The 20,274-nt window shown below is 36.2% G+C and overlaps 2 protein-coding genes across 2 annotated transcripts in view; one reads left to right on the forward strand and one right to left on the reverse strand.

Annotated features, from left to right (window-relative positions):
- Positions 1 to 14,787: 14,787 nt before the first annotated feature.
- The window catches only part of LOC120768390 (FAS-associated factor 2), an 80,474-nt gene continuing 74,987 nt past the window's right edge, over positions 14,788 to 20,274 (reverse strand). Inside the window, exons 2-6 of the mRNA XM_040095062.1 lie at positions 17,046 to 17,585; positions 16,706 to 16,988; positions 16,004 to 16,635; positions 15,790 to 15,933; positions 14,788 to 15,711 (exon numbers count right to left, since the gene is read on the reverse strand). Coding sequence (XP_039950996.1) covers positions 15,517 to 15,711; positions 15,790 to 15,933; positions 16,004 to 16,635; positions 16,706 to 16,988; positions 17,046 to 17,165 — 1,374 coding nt within the window. The 5' untranslated portion in view covers positions 17,166 to 17,585 and the 3' untranslated portion in view covers positions 14,788 to 15,516. The remainder of the gene's footprint in view (positions 15,712 to 15,789; positions 15,934 to 16,003; positions 16,636 to 16,705; positions 16,989 to 17,045; positions 17,586 to 20,274) is intronic.
- LOC120768391 (protein C10) lies at positions 18,012 to 18,725 on the forward strand. Its single transcript, XM_040095063.1, has 2 exons — positions 18,012 to 18,071; positions 18,143 to 18,725. The coding sequence occupies exon 2, from the start codon at positions 18,160 to 18,162 to the stop codon at positions 18,508 to 18,510; it is 351 nt and encodes a 116-aa protein (XP_039950997.1). The 5' UTR covers positions 18,012 to 18,071; positions 18,143 to 18,159; the 3' UTR covers positions 18,511 to 18,725.

The following is a 20,274-nucleotide window of genomic DNA, read 5'->3' on the forward strand; positions in this document are numbered from 1 at the left end:
TGGGAAAATTATGTGCAAAGTTTTGTGTGTTTGTACGATTCGCCCGGGCAAAATGACGTTTACGGCTCGAGCAAGCGGTAAAAACAGCTGTTCCAATTGGAATTTGCGTTTATATTGAATAACTTGCAATTTATAGCTTAATACCTACAAAGTAGTGTTGCTGTGCATATTGAGTGTAATATTTCATTATTTATCTATTGCTCTTGAATTGTTTATAAAGTTTAGCAGCCGCGGCTTTGAAATTTCAGTTTAATTCGATTTAAATCCGCCATTGACGGATATCGCTCGCGTTCATGCGCGCTAAATCAGTATTGTCTTGCATTAGGCAAATGGCGTCTGCTGTGTGGCATGGCCAGCTGTAAAAATCATTTTGCCATACAATTTGGCGGCCGCCGCAGAAGCGGAACTATGCGATTCGACATTTTGTTTTGTGCCGTCATTTTGCTTATAACACAAAATTCGACTAGGCAAGCAGCTGGCAGCGACAAGCAGCGACCACACAGTGGCCATACACTTGACTTGATGATAGCTTTAGCGCGCATAGTAGTAATCGTCCACTGTATGGTAAAATTTAGATTTTATGGCAACGGAATTTCTCGCGCAAAGCACAAACAACAAAGAGCATGAGCAAGAGCACGGGCTGTTGCGATAACGCTTGTGTATTTTGATTCATTTACCGAGCAAGTTTATTAATTTGCTTGCTTGTCCGCCGTACTGTTTACCTGCTGCCGCAGTACCTATAACCTAAACTCTTCCCAGTGAGCATACTATACAGTGCGGTTGCAGTGCTTTTAAACAGAGTGCTTGCTGGTGAAATATGCTCCACTTTTTAACAGACCAACAACTAATTCCATGTTAATGCGAGTGGTGTGCTTGTGTGTGCCAAAATGGGTGGAGTGTACGGCATAATAACAAAATAACCCATAATTATTATACCAACCAAAAGCGCGCTGCGGTTAAGAATGAACCAGCGCGTACCGTATTGTGGGCGTTTAACACTTTTTCATAAGCGCTTTAACAGGCACGCAGCAAAAAGTGTACGACTAATCGGCCCAACAGCGAGAAAAACTGTGAAGAAACTATAAAACTGAATTAAAGAAGAAATATTTTCGTATAACAAAGCACACTGCACTAAAGGGGCATAACTAAATGTACATACATATGTATGTGTTATTGTGCATAGTAACATTTCTGAAGATAGGCGTACAAATGTACGTACTCATGTTTTATATGTGATAGGTATGTTTGTATTAAAACTACATTAAATGCATTTCAAATGTTAAGTTGATCTCGCCTTGTTCTTTTGCCATCGCGCTATAATTCATAAGAATGCGTGCATATAAAATGAAAAAGTGGTGTGAGTAGTTCATAAGTCTGAATCTGAGTAACCGGTTAATCAAGCGAGTATTTTTGAATTATATGCTAAATTAATTTATGCAATGCTAATGATATTGTATTTTTTCTTTCCATTAACATAGATTTGAGTATTTTAACTAAATATTCTAATTTTACGCTGCTTTTAAATATGTTTTCGTTTGATTTTATAGTTTTTTTTTTACAATCAAGTACCTATGCATATCGGATCAAATTTGATCCGGACTGAAAAAAAACCATTTCACGTATTTAATACAAATCTTTATTTTTACCTAAAATTGGCTCATTTCGAGCCTAAGTAGGTATGCCAAAGCTTAATTCAATTTATTATATACATATGTACTTTGGCTAGAACCATCAAGTACCTAAATATGTACATATTGGGTAGTCAAAAAAGTCTTTTCGTATTTCTAATCAAACTTCATTTTATTTTCTTATATTTATAATAAAATTTAATGAACCAAACATGTACCATTTTGGTCGACCACTTTTTGCCATTTTCCATCAGGAATAATGGATTATAATAATAATAATAATTATTCTATCAGGAATAATGGATTTTCGGCGAAAAACTGCGACAAGTAAGTTTCAGAGGCTTCTCTTGAAGACAACTTTACTCCATTAAAAGAGTTCTGCATTAACCCAAACAAATGGTAGTCCGATGGTGCAAGGTCAGGGCCATATGGTGGATGCATGAAAACTTCCCAGCCAAACTCTCTCAGTTTTTGCCGAGTCATCAAAGATCTTTTGTTCAGTTCTGGGCGTTTTTTTCGATTGCTTGCTTCAATGTCATCAGTTATTGACAGTAAAGTGTAGAATCAATCGTTCGACCAGGCTGGAGCAGCTCATAGTGGATGATTTCTTTCCAATCCCACCAAACACTCAGCATAACCTTTCGAGGCATCAATCCTAGCTTTGCGACCATTTATTGAACTTCACCACGATTCGACCATGATCTTTTTCGCTCATTATTGTCGTATTTGATCCACTTTTCTTCTCCTGTTACTATTCGCTTCAGAAATGGTTCGATTTCATTTCGTTTCAGCAAAAAATCGCAGATGTTAATTCGGTCCATTAAATTTTTCATAGACAATTTATGTGGTACCCAAACATCGAACTTTGTTTTGTAGCCAATCTTTTTTAAATGGTTCAAAACCGTTTGATGATGAATGTTAAGTTCCTTAGCGATGTCATGGCTGCTTATCTGACGGTCCTGGTCAATCTTTTTTTCATAATTTCATCGACATTTTTAACCGTAGCTTCCAGAACGGAAGCGGGCGAACCATTGTTGTGCTACATGAACTGATAGAGCATCGTCTCCGTAAACTTCACAAATTGCACCCTTCTATTTTTTTTGCTTGAATGAAGTTCAAAATCTCACCTTTCCAACACTATATGGTATGACACAATGTGATTGCTAGCACTGGAGATAAACGACTGCAACATCTATGGACAAAATGCGAAAATACTTTTTCGACTACCCAATATCATTCCCATTCACAGTAACGTACCACCTCATTATTTGAAATTCTGTTAATAAATTAAAGAATCAGCTTATATGCTTTATATGTTATATGTTAAGATTCCTTAAGCTTAAAGCCGTATCCAAGCGATACCTTTTTTGTGGCATAATTTTTTTCTTAAAATCCATCAATTTCATGAAAAGCTTTTTCAATATTGCCATCGACCTACATACATATGTATATGCCAAAGAACTCAAAGAAAAATACCCATTTTTAATTAATCTACTAGAAAAAAGAGATTTTCTATAATACATAAACGTCAATTAAACAAATTTCTTAATCATTCAATATTCCGCTGATTTTATATAAATTTAATGAAATGTCTGTCTTTTTGTTAACCAAATTCTTTTTTAGGCTTCATTTTTAAATTTTCTGATTTTCACCTGACTGTTGGTTGCAAATACGAAGCTACAGAGCAAATGGACACTAATAAACCCGGTTATCCATACAAGATTTAGCATCACTAATGCAATTATAACGCTACGCTGCGTAAGGGCGTACGCCGACTGACCAGCAATCAGGTTTTATCACCCTATTACAAATGCTCTCCGCCTTGTGCCTTTACTGGTCACTTGCTATACGCACTGACCGACACTACTATTCTGTTTAGTCATTTATTTATGCCGGGCATGCGTCCAAATATTGCTTGTACAACATGTTTCTGCCGCTACTGGGCGCCCCAGAGCAATCAAGTAGAATATCTTGTTGCTGTAGTGGCTATTTGTGTGTTTCATCTCTCGCAGCTATCCGACGAGAATCGTTGGAAATGACCAAGGCAAGGCAACAACAGCGAACATCTTTGATAGACACGAACACACGAATGAAACAAACGAGTATTTGGCAGCTCCCCAATCGAAGGGATACATGTTGCTTGCTTGTTGATTTTGTTGTTGTTGTTTCTTCAATTGGGGCTGCCTGACTGCCTCTTCGGTTGTTGTTTTACTTTCCACTTATTCCTTCATGTTCTAAATTTCGTTGTTTTTGGCGTAAATTCCCCTGATTTTATTGTGTGTGCCCACTGAACAGAGAGTACTTGTCGGACATTTTGGTCGCCTGTTAGTAAAACTGGATTGTGGGCCCGACTGACCGCACGAACACGTTACCTTGTAGACCAACAACAAACAAACACAACATAAATTGCGGAAATGTAAGACCAACAAAGCTTTTTGATGGGCCATTTAAGTGCTTTATTTGTGTCTAGCTCGGCAAGGGCTGGGAGCAACAGTGGAAATTAGTAGCATAAATAAGCTTGACCACTCGACGGCCGGCCCGCACTTGGCTGCTGTGTTAATAAAACGTAACAGAAGTGAACTTTATGTTGTTGCTTTTACCATTCGTCAATCCAACAACAACTCATTCACTCTTCAACTCGTCATTTTTCATTTCTCCTACACTACACTTCGTATTTGCTGCCTCCCATATGCTGACATCGGCATATTGCCATAGGTCAGTTACAGCACATCGTGTCTGCTTGCCAGAGCTAAAGTTTAAGTAAGCGGTGCAATGCACGCGTTAAAGGTCGCGTGTTCGCGTTGGCGTTGGTGGGTCGGTTGTTGAGTTTTTTATGACGCGCGGACGGACGGCATACGAATAACCTTAACCTTAGCTTCCAAAAAAGCTTAAACTTCAACCTGTGCTACAAGGCGCTCACGAAAAACAGTTGGTGTATGATAAGAGCGGCAAAATCGAATTCGTTTCCACAATCAACTACCTCGGCGGCAACAGTCGAAATTTCCGTCAACGAACAACAATAAAAACAAGCTCCACATGTACATTTGAATGTGTGTATGTCGACAGGGGCAAGAGTTGATGAGGAAACATCAGCAAACAATGGGCAACGTAGCACATGGCAACATCAAAGTGGAATTTCACAAGAGTAACAACAACAGCAGCAACGAAAATGAACGCGATCTCCAAAAAACTTGTGTGCACAGCAGAGAGGTCGTTGACCGTTGTTGGTATTTTGGTTGTGTCGCTAGCTGACTGCTGTGCTGTCATTGCGCACTCGCTTGTTGTGGAGATTGGTTTGCCACCACCGAACTACATACATAATTGGTACTTATTTATACAGCAAGTAAGTGGTATATGACATTTACACGTGCACGTTTTTATGAAAAAATATTTATAATTTATGGTTGTATCTACATGTGTAAATATGTGTGGATGTGAGTAACTGAAATGAAAGGTAAACTTATTACCAATTTCTTTTTTAACATACCTGCGTAATACATACATATGTATGTATGTACATACATACATACATTAAGGGTGACCATACTCATGAGTTTTATGTATACTATACATATTTACACTTGCGAGCAAAATAATAGCAACTCGTATAGAAAATTGATTTTAAGTTGATTAGCAGTGGCTTACAGAACCTTTTTTTCGTAATCGGTTGAAAACTTTGATTTCACAAACAACAAGGCTAATATCCCTCCGGAATGATTAAAAAGCCATTTTCCCCGGAATGGTCGTTTGGGTTTTGCTGAATAGCCAGAAGTCACACGGAGCTAAATCAGGCGAATACGGCGGTTGGGGGACGATATTGGTTGAAAATGTAGCGAAACTCACAAAGAATCAACCCAGTACGCGACAGGGTATTATCGTGGGGGAAAAAACAAGAGTAGCGACCCTATTCCGGCCTATTTTTACAAACAGCTGCGCGCAAACGACGCATAACACTCAAACAGTATTTCTTGTTGACAGTTTCGCCGGTCGGAATGCACCACACCTCGATAATGGAAAAAAACTGTCAACATAACTTTGATTTTGATTGCTTATTCGTAGCTTTTTCGGTTCCGGCTCACCTTTGCCACGATATTCAACCGATTTATCTTCTGTTTCTGAGGCGTAAGCATGGATCCAAGACTAATCGCCAGTAATAAAACGTTTCATGACATCCTTTTGATCGGATAGCATTGTTTCACAGACGATAACGCAACGCGGTTTTTGAAAAAATTTAGTGATTTTGGAACCAATCTTGCTTTCACTTTCTTTAGACTTAAATGATCTTTTAAAATGGTTTTCATTGATCCTTTCGATATTCCAAAGATGCCAGTAAGATTTCTGCCCGTTAAATGTCGATTCTGAAGCCCCAATTTCTTTATTTTATTGACATGTTGATGATCAATTGACGTTGATGGCCGTCCTGGACGTGGTTCTCTTTGAATAATTTGTACCTATCAAACGCACTTGCTCTCGACAAACAATTATCACCGAAGGCCTTTTCCAACATTTTGAACGTTTCGGCACCAGAAATTTAATTAAAAAACACAAAATTTAAATAAACTTCTTTGTTAAATAATTTCACTCACCAGAAAATTCTCTCTTGGGTAATTAGACCGTGATTTAAACGATATGTGGCTTACATGAACTCTGATAGACATGGGACAGACAATTTACACACGTTTCTCTTGAGGCGAATTTTTCACCAGCAAAATAAGCAGTAATCGCTTGGACCAGCTCCCGACTAAAGTGGGATGCATAAAAACTTCTCAACCAAGCTTCCGAATTTCCTGAGGAAACACTTTTGAATAGTTTCTGTTAAAATAGCGTTCCTTTCTCAATATGTTAGTTAGTGATTGCTTACTTCAGGCAACTCGCATTAAATCGCATTAAGAACCATTTCTTATCTGCCAATCCTACAAATCTAGCCAATCAGTCAATCCTTGCTTGGTGACTGCTTGCGCTGGCGACCACGACCGTTTTCGCTAGACGTTGATTCGTTGCGATTCAGCAGCAAATCGATGGAAACTGGGTTCATTATGCCGGGAATAGCTATCCGGAATCCGCTAATAAGGTGCAAAACGGTCTGTTTATTTTAACAGCTGGTTTATGAATTATCCATGTGATAATTTAATGTCTATGGATTTTACTACATACTATCATTATGGGAGTCCAAAATATCAAAAATATAAAATACTAAAATTCAGGGTTTACGCTGGTCAATTCTATAAATATTATGAGTCCGAAAACCACTTCTAACCAAGAAGATGTATACTAATTCTGCTTAGATTTGCATCAACTTAAAAAATCTGAAATTCTGCTATTATTTCAATCAACAGTTTACTAAATATTGAGTGCATTGCTATAAAAAAGCTCGTACTGTAAGTATGTACATATGTATGTAAAACAATATGTGCATACAAACAAACATATCCATGTACATATGTACGTTCATCAATCTACATATCTACAATAAATATTTTGTAGCCTCCAATCATTTAATATCCATTTTCAACTTGCTCTAATGATCTAATCATTTTGCTAATCTCATTTACAATCATGCCCGCATACACACACGCAAACATTAAACTAACATCGCTCAGCAAAAAAAGAACAAAAAACATTTCATTATAGCTTTATACAAGTGTGCTCATGCCCCCTCCCCACATCCGTTTTCGTTTCGACGAAAACGATTTCGCATCGACGATACTCGGTTCGCCAGCATGTTTGTTTGCCCTTGAGCGCGATATTTGCGAATTTGCGAACTTGCAAATTTTTATTAACCTTCAAAGCAAGGCCAGCAAATTTTCGCAAACTAGAAATCCTTGAAACTCAAGGTAACGTCCTTCAGTCAGCAAAATGACAATGAACGCGGTCATTCTCGTCTCGTTTCGCGGTCAAGGCGAACACAGTCGCAAGCAACAACCTCGTTTTCACTTTTTCCGCCAGTCGCCGACATCGTCACACCTAACAACAACATTGCTAACGTACGTACGAGTATGTACATATCATCACCTGAAATGCAAAATAACATAACATGACTTTTCATGAATTTACAGACGAAGGAAAAACGATATCATAGAAACCACTCATAATGAAACATAATTTGAGTTTTGCTTATGAAATGGTTATACATAGTTATGTATATTGCTTAGCTAATGCTACATACATATGTACATACATATCATAAGATATAGTGAATCGTAAGCAATAAAAAACTCAATTTCCATTTTTTGTAGATACATCGTTTTACGTTTTAGGTGACGATATGTTGTATGTCTATTGACTTTGTATCTGGCGGGGTTTAGCAATAACAGTGTTGAAAAAGGTAAAATATTTTTCAATAAAAAAGTACGTCAAAAGAGACGTGTATTTTTTCTAGTATTACTATTTTTTAAATTACATAATATATTAATAAAATACTTAAATTCTTTTAAATAGTATTCTTTTTAATATTTTTTTTAAATAATTATTTTTTTTTTGTTGTAATTACAAATAAAACTCTTCTTATGATAATTTTAGTATGATATATTGATCATTTAGTATCTATTAAATTTTATACATACATACATAGTATGTTAAGCTAAATTTTTCGCCGTTATATTATTTTTTACTTTCGGACAAAATAACATTATACAATCATTCATTTAAAACATATTTTTAAACGATTTTAACTAAATCGAAAAAAATTGTATTAAAAAAAAATGTAAGTTCTAAATTATATAGGTCACAATATAATTATTATTTCCGCTTATCAACACTGTTTTTAGCAGTCGGCGCGATTGCTATTAGCACGACACAATTTTTCATACAGAACTCAAATACAGACGACCTTGGCACAACTATATTGATATTAATTGGTTAGGGTTGCCATCTACATACATATGTATATACCCAGAGCAATGTATTAATATAAGTTTGACACAAAGTTTTTAACACCCAGAAGCATACGTCGGAGGCTGTATAAAGTATATACATATATATGTATGTACCATATACAGCTGATGATTAAATTGAAAGGTGAATTTTGAACACTTCATCTCTTTCAAAGTAATCCCCTCCCGCAATACACTTATGCCAACGAATTTTCCAGTCATCATAACACTTGGAAAAATCCTCCGTCGTGGCGGCCATCAGAGCCTTCTTTCATTTAGCTTTTACATATCCTCAATTGAGTCAAAACGGTGTCCTCGAAGTGGTCATGTGAATTTGCTGAATAGCCAAAAGTTAAACGTTATCAGGCGAATGCTGTGGTTGCTGCACGAGATTAGCTGAAAATGTGGCGAATTGATTACGAATAACCAATCCAGTATGGAATGGTGTATTATCGCACTTCTTTGCTCAATAAATTCAGGAATAGTAAAAATCGAAGAATTCACTTTTATAGCCTCACAAAACAACGTGTATCTCAAATAACGACAAACGAATGTTTTGTCGTAAAATTTAGCATAGATGTCACTAACAGTACCACCAACGTACAGAAAAAAAATTTAGATTCGAAACACCCGCGAAAAATAAAAAATTCACCTTTCAATTTGATCACAGTAGTAAATGAATAGCATGACGAGCTGAATCGATTTAGCCATGTCCGTCAGCTGTTTATACGCTTACTAGTTCCTCAAAAGTTAAAAAAATATCAATCTGAAATTTTGTATACGTCTTTTTCTCCCAAAGAAGCTGTTCATTGGTCGGAACTGCCGATGACGGACAAATATAGCATATATGTAGCTACCCTACAAACTGAATGATTAAAATCCAAGTTCATGTATGGAAAACCCATTTATTTGACAAGATATCTTCAAGAAATTTGACATTTATCATTGTTCAAGTCAAAGACACAATCTCTCAATAAATTTTTCAGATCGGATCACTATAGCATATAGCTGCCATATAATGTGACCGATCAAACTCAAGTTATTTTATTGTTTATTTATTTTAAATAAAATTTCTCACAGCAAAAATTGTCAAAGCAATTTTTAGCGGCATGATAAATAGTTACCTAGCAGTTTAAAGGCCAATTCTTCGTAAAAACTTGATAATTATGACGAAAAATATGATTCCAATCGTAATAGCACTATTTGCATAGTATATTCATAATATATTTCGATTTGATATTTTTTGTGTATTGACATTGCTATTTCACATGTTTTATTACATGCATTTGGCAACTCTGCCCATCTTGAACTCACTCTTCTGCTTTATTCCAACAAACACACACATTTTGAGCTCTTTTTGCTCAAGTGCTAGAGTTTTTGTTTTGTGCATGTTTTTTTTCGTTAATTGGCCTAGAAAAAACAACAACAAAACTTATGAGTATGCGCAATATGGACTTGGAGCAAATCTGCTGACATAATCTCACACTTTATTCACATTTTTGTTTCGTCAACATGCACACACACACACCTACAAATGCCTTTTGGCTTTGGTTCCACCTACGAAAGAGGATGTGGTGCCGGCAGACAAACGGCGCTTATCTCATTTTTCAATTTGTGTATGGTGTTGAAGCGCGCATAATATATATACATTCACACACACATACGTGTGCATTGACTCAAATGCTCATACTTATTTACACATTTGTATTCGGATAGTACGAGTAGTATGTTTCTTTCTTGCCTTTTGTGTGAACTCAATTTTAGTTTATTTATTTATGCATATTGGCATTGGCGCTTTGTCGCTGGTGTCTTCTTGCGCCGTTCTGCTGGCCTAATCGAAATGTTGCTGTTGTTTGGTTTTTTGTTGTTGACAGACAAGCAGAAAAATTGCTTACGAAATGTGCTGGCAATGTTTCTTAAACATGCTCGCTCACTCGTTTGTAGCGCTTGCAAGTTTTCAAGCTTTTATTGTATTGCATATTTGTTGTCATGGTGACCACGCGCGCACTGTGTTTGTTGCTTCGCAGGCGGAGAACGCCTTGGTGCCGTTGCTGATGACGCAGCGCAAACTTGATTTTCCGCAAAGCCACCATTTTGTTGAGTATGAAAATTCAAACGAATACGCGTGGTGTGTCTACAAATAAGTAGTTGAGAAATAGTGCAAATTGTTGATTGAATTCGTGAAAATCTCTGCAACATTTTGTTGTGCAAAATATGGCATTGTGAGTTTTGCAGTTTGGTTCTTCGCCGGCAATTTTGTCGCCTCTTCCGCAAAGCAGAAGAACTCTCAAATTCTTTGTTTGTTGGCCGCTTGCAGTGCGTGTGTGTGGAAAAATGACTGGGCCACCACCACCATCGCACGCCTTAACGCTGTCGTTGTGTCGTCGTCGTATCTGTCGTCGTTTTTGTGTCGTAAAGGTGGGTCATTGTGAAATGACAGCGCCGAACTAACCCGGCAAACAGCGGGCACAGCACGTGAAAGGTTGCTGATGAAATGCCTCCGTGGCGGCACAAAGTTGCGGATGGTGAAAAAATAGATGGCTTTTATATATTGTGCCACGAACATTGTTGTAGTGTAGTGGAAAAACAGCAGTGAAACCAAAAATGAGAAAACAACGAAACGAAACAAAAACTGTTGTAAGACCTTGAGACTTTTATGACGCACCGTGGTGTACAACGCGCTAATATGTGTGTAGATAAATGTGTGTGGAAAATTTTATTGATAACAAAAATTAATTTATTTCACTTTTGAAAAAATACAACAACGCATGTTTACATAGTGTTTATGAATACAAGTGCTATAGTATTAATTTTTTCTGAACAATGGGTAACAGTTCAATTAAATTCTTCAAAGGTAAATAATAATAATCCAAGTAAACTATTATTGGCGGCAAAAACTGCCAATTACTTTTAATAAATAATTTACAGTAGAGCAAAACGCAATATTTTCAAAATATTCTAATTAAAAAAAAAATCGAAAGTAGTTTATTTTTTATAAATAATTTTTTTATTTTTAACTTTTTTTATAAATAATTGTTTTATATATAATTATTTTATATATAATTATTTTATATATAATTTTTTTTATTATTTTACTTCAAAGATTACTTAATAATACTATTTTAAATGCTATAAAATTTAAATATCTGTTCATTACGCAATTAAACTTTTCATTCAGAATTTTAGACGCTAACCACAATATACTAGTTTAGCGGAACACTTAAAAAGGTAGGACCTGTGTACTGTTCTGATCCATTTAAATTTTTTTTATTAGCTCTCACGAATCGATAGGCAATAACAATTCATATTTTGATCATTAAGAGGCTTCCCCCACGCTATTTATTAGTCATCGGGTGTTTGCTTTTAATATATGTAGTTTCCTATATTTGCCGGTTAAAATCGATTTGCTTAGGAAAAATTATAAAAAAAAAAAATACCCAAAGTTCAGTTTTTTTTACTGGAGCTCAATTTCATAGTAAATTTCAAAATATGAATGTAATGTAGACTGTTTGAAATGTATTTTATGTTTTTTGTTTTTTTAATTTTGTGGACTATAATTAAGCAATTAGCTTAGTATAACTTCAACAAATTAAATAAAAAATTTAAATAATTTTTTTATTAAAAATTTATTTTTCGAATCAATACATAAATATTTCTATAGTTATTTCCATCTATACATACAAAATACATACATATACAAAAATATTATTTTTTTTTAAGTATTTTCTATTTATACTTAGATTTTTATTATTTTTTCTTTTTAATTTTGTGAACTATACTTGAGCATTTCGCTTGGTATATCTCAACATATACATATATAAATAAAAAAATTAAATTATTCTTTATTAGAATTTATTTTCTGAATAAATACATAAATATTTCAATATTAATTTCCGTCTATGCAAATTTTAAAAAATATTTATATGTATACATATGTATTTACTTTAAGCATTTTCTATTTTGAATCTAAATATATTTAAATACTTACAGTTTTCAGTGCTATATATACAGAATCTATACAAATATATCGTTTTCGAAAAATTATTAAAAAAAGTAGAATTAATGAATGATTTCGATTCCAATTTCTACATATTCTCCAAGTTTTTCATGGCTTTATTGAAAAAGAGTAATTGCTATTAAATTTACAAAATCTGCAATTCGAAAAAAATTGTTAAAAATTCGAAATTGCTTGGTTTACCTTTTTGAACAGAGTCGGAAAGTACCTACAGTCGATACCAGCGAGGTTAACTTTGAAAAATATTTAGAAAAATTATTAAAAGTTTGAAATAACCTTTTCCCACAGGATCGGAAAACTCTATTGGTCGAATACTATCAAGGTTTACTTAAAAAAATTGAGAAAAATGGTTAAAAATTTGAAACTGCTTCCTTATCCTTCGAAAAACTCCTTTGGTCAAATACTTTACTTCGAATACAGCAGAAGAAGAAGCAGTATATATCTACGTACAAATGTTTATATTATTTGTCTATAAACAGATCTAGATTGTATTTTGGAATCAAATTTATAATATTTTATATAAAAAATAAAATTAAATGTATTTCAGTAAACAGAACACAAATGTTTTACTTTATTTTAGCATATGGTATTTTTATTATTAAATATACAGATATAAATTTCAATTAAAAATTAATGTTTTATTTTAGAATTAAATAAGAGGTAAGTAAAAACCATTTATTTGCCTTTTTCCCATAGAAATATTTGAATTTATCTACCTTATACATAAACGTGTCAAAAATCATATTTTACTACTAACAACCCACTGTGGAATGAGCATACGGCTTATCACCCTTTAACTGGTTAAGATAGCTGGCGGCGCGCACGATGCTTTCTCTACACTGCTGCGTGCCTAGTCGTGCAGTAGTGTTTGAAAGAAACAGGTTGATTTTGCCTTTGAGCGCACACGAGCGGCACGACGCCGCGCACACACGGCAACGTGTCGCACTGCCGGCCGTCATGTGCCGCGCCGTGTCGCTGGCGTGTGCGCGCGACTACGATGACAATGGCATTGTTCCATCACGTTCCGAATCGCCTGCATGCGGCGTGCGTGTGTGCATGTGCGGAGGTGTCGCGGATGTCGACGACACGCGGATAAAACAAGTCCGCTAACGCTGAACATAATAACAGGCAAACAGAAACGCGAAGGCCGACGATATTGCCGACGGCTGGCAAGCAAGTATATGTGTGTATGCGAAGTAGTGGAGAGAGAAAAGCAAACACAAAATGGCTGTGTGTTGTGTGCTGAACTGTTAGCGCCGCCCACATGCCATTTGTGTGTACATTTGAGTGCAACAACAAGACAACAACTACACAAGGAGGGTTGTGTCTCTCGACAATTTTCGCGTCGCTTGCTGTGCGATTTTGTTCGCCTGGTGCATAGTGTCATATTTCGCACAGAATTCGGACTTTTTGGTTGCGGCGGCAGTCCTCGTCGTATGCGCTCGCTCATCATTGCGCCGCAGTTGTCTCCAAAAAGACAAGATGCATTGCTTTGTCAGCGAACGGCGCCGCGTGTGCGGCGGATTTCGAAGCGCTCACAGCTGTCGGCGGAGCGAACGATTTTCAACCGCCGGTGGCTTGTCGTTTGCCACCTATCTACTACCTACCAGCGCTGATTGCTCGTCACGGCGTAGCTCGCCGCCGCAACGACGTTCCAATGCAGCAGCGTTTTGTTTCACTGAATTGCCGGCGTGCGTGCGCCAGCCTTTTCTTTGCCGTTGCCCGTTCGAATTCTGTTTCAGCTCGCATACCTACCGTCGCCGCAAGGTGTATATGCAGCTGTCGCATCCGCTGAACAGCGCACAGAGCACGTGCGGCCGAGCGAAAAATAGTGGTGAGATGAGCATGTCCGTTATAGCAGATGGTTCTGCTGACGACGTCGACGACGGCAAACCGACCAATCGGCGAAGCCAAAAACCGCATTTGAGCCGTCGAGCACGTCTATTGTTCCACATGGTAACAGGCGACCAGCGCTCTCAGCAGGCGGCGCACAACATTTCTTTGTTCGATTGTTTCGTTTGGAATTGCTGGGAATTTTCGTTCAGCCAATGGTCGTGCTTTGGCTGACGCATGCACACACACGTAAGTTGGCGTACGAGTGTGTGTTGCATAAAACGCATTGTGCAAACAGTAGCGGCTAAGAAATTTGTATGGCATAATATTTGCTTTAATACACACTGCAAGGCTGGCGATGAGACCTCGACGTCGTCGTTGAGAACTAGCTCCGCTCAACTTGAAAATACATTTTTGCTAGAAAATTGTATATTGAACGTTTTACAATATAAATTTATTTCTAAGACATGCTATTTTGGGACACGCTCCTACATTTTGTTAATACTCTCGGTTAGTCAAAGTCAATAACTACGACATTTTGATCGCTTAACAGTTAGTTTTCACACGTACTATATTTACTTTTTATTTAATTTTCTTTTCAATAGAAATATTAAGAATGCTACAAATCTTATCATGATCGTTTTTGATAAAATGTTTTGTTTATGTTACGTCTGTCAGAATCGAGTAGTGTGTGTGTAAAGCAACAATGCAATAGTGCATTTGGAAAGAAATTAAAATAGATTAGTCCAAATAGTTATTAGTTTTTGTTACATATGAATGTAAGTACGCTAAAGATCAAGGAAAAAATAAAATTACTTAAATTAATGAAAATTAGAAAACAGATAATTTAAATAACAATTCAATATTGCTATATATGTTTGCATGGAGCATTGAAACTGCATAATCATATATATATACATTATATATCTTTTTGCGAAAATTGTGTGTTGTTAGCTCCATTTCTTAAATTTACGTACACGTTTTACTTTTTTTTAACTTTTGGAAACACTCCGCGTGTAAATAACGTAGTTTTTGCATATTCAATGCAAATTAAAAACAAAACTTCTTTGTTATACATATTAAACTATGAAATCTGATCAAATGTTGACCGTTGATTGTTTATGTGGTGTGTTGCTGTTGTTTGTTGTATAAAATATTGCTATGAATATTACGCCTCCAAGTCGTTGACAAAGAGTACCTCACGATGCTTCAGACCGGCTTCAGCTAAGGTTGTTTGATTGCCATTACCATTGATGGCGCCATTATTACAAGAACTGGCGTAGAGGACGCGTTTAGGGAAATTCGTTGTGATCTCGAATTCATCGGGTGAAGAGGGATGACAGAACAGATAGTTATACACATCCTATTTGGAAATAAAAAAAATAAAAACAAAATTAGATTTAATAAAAAGAAAAATGTTAGCAAAACGTTTTAAACTTACAATTAATGAATTGGAATTGAGAAAACGTCGCTCCAGGCGTGCGCCGTTTGGCAGTTTAAAGACGACACTAATGGCGTCCGCTGTACCAGCTGGTGGCTCATTTGGCACCTGCTCAGCTAGCTCAATTTTGAGTTGAGCAATTTCCTAAAAATTACATAAACAACCATTAGTCATTGTAAATAAATACGAATACCACTTGATTTGCACTACTGACCTCTTTTTTGCGTGCCTCTTCGGCACGTTCACGTTCAATAGCCTCCTGTGCTTGTCGCACTGCATCACGTTCCAACTGACGCAGCCGTTCCTTCTCTTCATCGGCACGTAAACTAAGTTGATAAGCTTCGTCTTGCTGTTGACGCAGCGTCTGTGTGAGATTACGTTCTAAACGATCAGCACGTGCTTGACTAAGCCATATTTCATTTGCTGAGATCACTGTTTGCATGCGACGTATCAACTCTTCTGGTGTGCAATCGCCTTCAAAGCGACCAACAACAATCATACGATGATTACGTTGTGCAATTAACACCATCGTCGGAAATACGTGCATATTCAATGTATGCGATACTCTATAACCCTCTGGTGAGGATACGTCACAGCCCCAGAAAAGCATATTGCGATTTATAAAATCAATTGTTGATTGATTCGAAAGCGTTGTACGGCACAGTGAATCTACATCGGGATTATTTGTGGGATCCTTGTGTAGATAGATGAGTAGGAAGCGTAGTTCCTGTTTAGCATCATTTAACGCTTGCGCGTATGTGCCCTGATAGAACACTGGGTGTGATGGATAACGTTCGTTGTAGGAACGTATAAAACTCATGACATCGCCCACAGGATCGGTAACGACTGAAAAAAAAATATTAATATTAATAAACAATTAAAAAAAATAAGAAATTTGCATTTTACTGATACGTACTTCTCTCATCGTTTCGTCCCAAACTCAGTAAAGCAGTTAGTACGCTGGAGAATGTCGAGTAGCAATACTGAAATACCATGTTTATGACATAGCCAATGATACCCGTAAAGCTACGCGGTATAGGACCCATGCCACCTCGTGCCGATCTTCCACCAGGCATATTTGCAGAAAAAATCTGTTGTAGAAAACGATCATCGAGAACAGCGGGTGCGCGTACATCTCTGGACGCGGCATATGTTGATGGAATGCCTTCGCGTATGTTCATTTGCTCTTGAAAAGCAACCTGTAAAATACAAGCGTTGTTAATTATTTAAAACAAATCAAAATTTTATGTATATACCTCAAGATCCCACTGATGTCTTATCAAAACATCTCGACATATATTCATATCCTCAATGCCTGTAATGTCTTGAAACTGTAGGATCTTTTCGGTTTGTTCATTTGAAAGTCCATCCTCCATGACTGTGTGTCTTGTCTTTTTTGAGGTGTAATACAGTAAGGTAACAAATCAAAGGTGATGATTCGTAATTTGTTGTTCGTGTAATCGTATGGACGGTACAAAGAACGGAGGCCTTGCTGTCGTTGCTGCTTTAGATAGTGTGGAAAAGTCGTATTCCCTCGACAATATGTAATTTTGCAGTATTTGCATTCCCAAATTATTTGTGTCTTCCAGCCTTTTTTGCACCCGCTGTTTGATATTGAGCAAACGTTTTGGGGAAAATTACACGTTGTCTCCGTGTTTTGTTTTTCCAGAAAAACCTTTACAACCTTTGAATAATAAAACAAAACTGCTGTGACAGACTCGGATTACGATGAATTCTCCTTTTTATATGACTTTTCTTTCGTGACAGTTCAACGATGTTGCCAACGCATTCCACAACTAAACAATGCAGAGTTGCAAGTAAAATTTGAGTGTTAGAAAATTAATGAATAATATTTTTTAAACAAAATGTTGATAAGATAAGAGTAATAAATAAATAAAGAGAAAAATATTATATAAAAAGTAAATAACAATTTTTATATACGAAAACTCGTTGATTGTTTAATATAAAAGTGTATGGTATAAGTATTGAAAATTAATCTGATATTTTGCCTGCTTTATTTAAAAAGTTCACATAAACAAATAAAAAACTTGATGTTAAACTTTTTAAATACTTATATTAATTATCTAGAAACAAACGATAATCTCTTGCTTTTCGGAAATAGAAAAAACGTATCACTGCGTGTCAAGACATTTGCGCACACTGTATTTCGGTCTTTATATTGTTTATTGGCAGCACTGGTAATTTAGTTTCCACATTTTGACATTTCTGGGGAAAACCTTTATTTACGGATTGTAAACAAAAAATTCTTTTACAAAAATATTGTAAATATACTTAAATTTTATACTGTACTGCTCAAAATATTATTAAACAATAAAATTTAACTCTTTAACAGTCAGTAGCGGTATCAGAATGTCTTACTTAGTGAATTTCAGTAATGACACTGCCAAGCAAATACTCATTGAAATCATACGCACAGTGAATCAGCCAGAGAACTCCAAGAAATTGTCTGAAGCTAAAGCTTCAGCTGGGAAAGAAATGTTGCTAATGATGCAGCACGTCTTTCCACTGGTTATGCAATTGCAAACGGATGTAATTAAAACTTATGGTTTTCCTGGAAATCGTGAGGGACTTGTCCAGTTCTCGCAATTGGTGCGCGAAATGGAACGTGAGGATGTGGAAATCGCAAGATTGCGTAGCCAAATTAGAGCCATCTACTTGCCGCCCATAGCTATAAATACAACTAATGATATATTGATATGAGCAAAGATTGTTTCACTAACAAGACTGAAACCAAAATATGTATTACCTAAAATTGTACGCTCAATAACAAGCGTTAAGCACAATAATGCATTTACCTAAAGACACCTGCTTATATATATAACTTATATAATATATACAAGAAATATTAATATAGTTTAAGTTGTGACAAGCTTTTGTAAAATATTATTTGTGTAAAAGCAGCTTAATAAATAAATTTTTACATACCTATGTATATAAATATAAATCGGATTTGTACCAAAATTAATATTAAGCTTTGAGACTACATGACGAGATCGAAAGTTATCCGTTAAAGAGTTTATGACGACTTGCAAACAGTAACGTAAATTCTTTGAAACCATGAGGACATCACTTCCGTTTAGCATACCAAAAATAACACTGAACTAGAGGAAGAAAACCATGAAAACTACGAATACGGATTTTATTATAGTTTCGCGGCAAGTTCAATCTTATTTTTTTTGATATAATTCAATCACGTTTGAGAGATGCAGTCCAAAGGACAAGTCTAAACCATAAGTTTTACAATTATTTGGTTTATGACACTATGAATATATAGATTTTTTAGAAGTCATCTCAGAAGACGCTTATGTGTATATTTCTGCTCCGACAACTGGTAAGTTTTTTCTGGGTACTCGGTACAGTGGAGGTAATAACACCTTTCGTTATAACATACAACGTTTCTTTTGATCAGAATGGGAGTCATGCTGCCTGTTTGATTTCGTATGGCCATTCTGTTGCACTGGCGGCGCAGCGCGCGAACTTGAGGTTAATGTAGCAGTAGTGCGTTGACAGCATGGGGCCACGTAACTCGTGGTCCACTCCCGGTGTGACCTGCTCAGGCCTTAAGATGGCTCCATGCATTGTATGTAGAGAATCTATAGTCCCCACTGGACTATAACCACCTCTTTACATTTCTTATCAAACTAATTTATCTAACATATCTCTCCCTATGGTTCGACTCCGACGAAACAACACGTTTCCTGGGCCTGCCATTAGATGACTTTTATGACATTTAACTTACACCTTGCCACGCAGATAGGCTCTGGATGACCGTTAAACAAAAACAACAGCACATGAAGTAGAAGCTGGGCTATAACTGGTACTTTCAATTGAGTAAATGGCTGGCGGGCCATTCTGAACTCGATAAAAATCTTTGACCAGATTAAGGTCCGATGCTGACCATTAAATTTTCTTCGACAGGGTTTATTACACAATTAAGCCAATGCTCCGAACATGTCAACTTGTACAAATCAGTTTGACGAGTTGAATCGATTTAGACATGTCTGTGTTTCTGTCTGTCTCTCAGTTTTTGAGATATCGAGCTGAAATTATGCACGTTCTTTACTTCCAAAGAAGCTGCTTATTTGTCGGAACCGCTGTTATAGGGCCACAAACATGCAAACTGTCCGATCAAATTCAAGTCTTTGTATGGAAAACTGTTTTATTTGACAAGATATCTTCACGAAATTTGGCATGGACTATTCGCCAAATCAAATTCAATAACAACAATTTCGAATACCTGTATGTTTATATGACCTACTCCGAATATGGTGTTCAGATCGAATCTTATGTGGGCAGCAAAATGACTGTATTTGCTGCATTGTAAGGCACTATCGAAAGTCTACTTTGGTTGTATGTATATGTATGTATATGCAATAGATAATCAATTTTAAGACCTTAAGAGATGCGATTAGATTCCAAAGCATGATCGAATTCGAATTTTATTAGTTAATAGGTTGAAAAGCA

Source organism: Bactrocera tryoni, chromosome 2, assembly GCF_016617805.1.
Source record: "Bactrocera tryoni isolate S06 chromosome 2, CSIRO_BtryS06_freeze2, whole genome shotgun sequence".
NCBI lineage: Eukaryota > Metazoa > Arthropoda > Insecta > Diptera > Tephritidae > Bactrocera > Bactrocera tryoni.

Excerpts from the sequence above, each read along its gene's own strand:
- LOC120768391 (XM_040095063.1), top strand. The coding sequence starts at position 18,160 with ATGTCTTACTTAGTGAATTTCAGTAATGACACTGCCAAGCAAATACTC.